This window comes from Apium graveolens, chromosome 2 (assembly GCF_009905375.1).
Source record: "Apium graveolens cultivar Ventura chromosome 2, ASM990537v1, whole genome shotgun sequence".
Taxonomy (NCBI): Eukaryota; Viridiplantae; Streptophyta; class Magnoliopsida; order Apiales; family Apiaceae; genus Apium; species Apium graveolens.
Genome location: NC_133648.1, coordinates 160,521,916 through 160,523,862, shown reverse-complemented (window position 1 = coordinate 160,523,862; position 1,947 = coordinate 160,521,916). Strand labels below are relative to the sequence as shown.

Genomic DNA, 1,947 nt, shown 5'->3' with positions numbered 1-1,947 from the left:
AAATATTGATTGTAAGAAAAAGAAAGTTTTGTTATATTCAGAAGACGATAAAAGAATAGTTTATCAAGGACAGAAGCAGGACAAGAAATTTCTTTCTATCTTGGAAGCGAAGAGGTTATTGAGACAAGGATGTGAAGCGTATTTAGCCCATATTGTGGACACTGAGAAGAGAGTACCCGGATTGGAGGAGATTCTCGTAGTTAATGAATTTTCAGATGTGTTTCCAGACGAGTTACTAGGATTACCACCAGATCGAGAGATTGAGTTTTCTATTGATTTGATTCCGGGAGCAGAACCAGTTTCAAAGGCACCTTACCGTATGGCCTCAATAGAAATGAAAGAACTAGCTAAACAACTCCAGGAACTTTTGGATAAGGGGTAATTAGACCAAGTGTATCCCCATGGAGCGCGCCAGTGTTGTTTGTGAAAAAGAAGGACGGAAGCATGAGATTGTGTATTGACTACCGAGAATTGAATAAGTTAACCATCAAGAATAAGTATCCTCTCCCCAGGATTGATGATTTATTTGATCAACTGAAGGGAGCATGTTGTTTTTCCAAGATTGACTTAAGATCGGGCTATCATCGGTTGAAGATCAAGCCTGAAGATATACCGAAGATTGCTTTTTTAACCAGGTATGGCCATTATGAGTTTCTAGTGATGTCATTCGGGTTGACTAATGCGCCAGCGGCTTTTATGGATTTAATGAACCCGGTGTATATGAAGTACCTGGATAAGTTTGTTATTGTATTTATTGATGACATCCTCATCTACTCAAAGACCAAAGACGACCATGCCGGACATCTAAGGATGGCATTACAAAGGTTTAGAGAAAAACGATTATATGCTAAATTCTTAAAGTGTGAATTTTGGTTGGAGGAAGTCCAGTTTTTAGGTCATATAGTTGGTAAGGATGGTATTAAGGTAGACCGTGCAAAGATTGAAGCGGTATCCAGATGGGAACAACCGAAGACCCCAACGGAAATTAGAAGTTTTCTTGGCTTAGCAGGCTTTTACCGAAGATTTGTGAAGGACTTTACCAAGATTGCAACCCCGTTGACCAAGCTGACCTGGAAGAATGAGAGATTTATTTGGACGGAGAAATGTGAAGAAAGCTTCCAAGAGCTAAAGAAAAGACTAGTGACAGCACCAATGTTAACATTACCAGATGAAACCGGGAATTACGTAATTTACAGTGATGCTTCTCTTAAAGGATTAGGCTGTGTGCTAATGCAACATGATAAGGTTATTGCGTATGTGTCTAGGCAGTTAAAGCCCCATGAGTAGAAATATCCAGTTCATGATCTTGAGTTGGCGGCTATAGTGTTTGCTTTAAAGTTATGGCGTCATTACTTGTACGGAGAGAAATGTGATATCTACACTGATCATAAAAGCTTAAAGTACATATTCACCCAAAAGGACTCAAACATAAGACAAAGGAGATGGTTGGAGTTGATTAAGGACTATGACTGTTCGATTAATTATCACCCAGGTAAGGCTAATATGGTAACTGATGCCCTAAGTAGAAAAGAGAAATTAAATATGGCCCGTATCGTGGATGAATTAGCCCAGGACTCAGAAAAGATGGAAATCGAGATTCGAGTATCAAGTGAAGATCGGGAAATGCTATACGAGATTACTTTCCAGCCAGCGTTAATGGAAAAGATTAAAAGATGTTAAGAAGGAGTTATGGAATGAGAATTGGAAGATCTGACAGGAGAAGAATTATGTACTCAAAAGGATAACCATGGTCTATATAAGTTTTCCTGTCGCATCTGGATTCCTAATGTAGCAGAACTGAAGAATGAAATATTGCATGAAGCACACAATTCCAGGTTTTCTATTCACCCTGGTAGCACGAAGATGTACCAAGATTTAAAGAAGAACTTCTGGTGGCCAGGAATGAAGAAAGAGATTGCGGAGTGGGTTAGCAAGTGTCACGTGTGT

General features: G+C 39.3%; 1 protein-coding gene across 1 annotated transcript; it reads left to right on the top strand.

The window, feature by feature from the left end:
• The first annotated feature begins 810 nt into the window (after positions 1-810).
• LOC141695194 (putative mitochondrial protein AtMg00860) lies at positions 811-1,283 on the top strand. Its single transcript, XM_074499458.1, has 2 exons — positions 811-1,185; positions 1,266-1,283. The coding sequence occupies exons 1-2, from the start codon at positions 811-813 to the stop codon at positions 1,281-1,283; spliced, it is 393 nt and encodes a 130-aa protein (XP_074355559.1).
• The last annotated feature ends 664 nt before the right edge of the window (positions 1,284-1,947 follow it).

What these genes read in the sequence shown, in the direction of transcription:
- LOC141695194 (XM_074499458.1), top strand. Translation starts at nt 811, where the DNA reads ATGGCATTACAAAGGTTTAGAGAAAAACGATTATATGCTAAATTCTTA.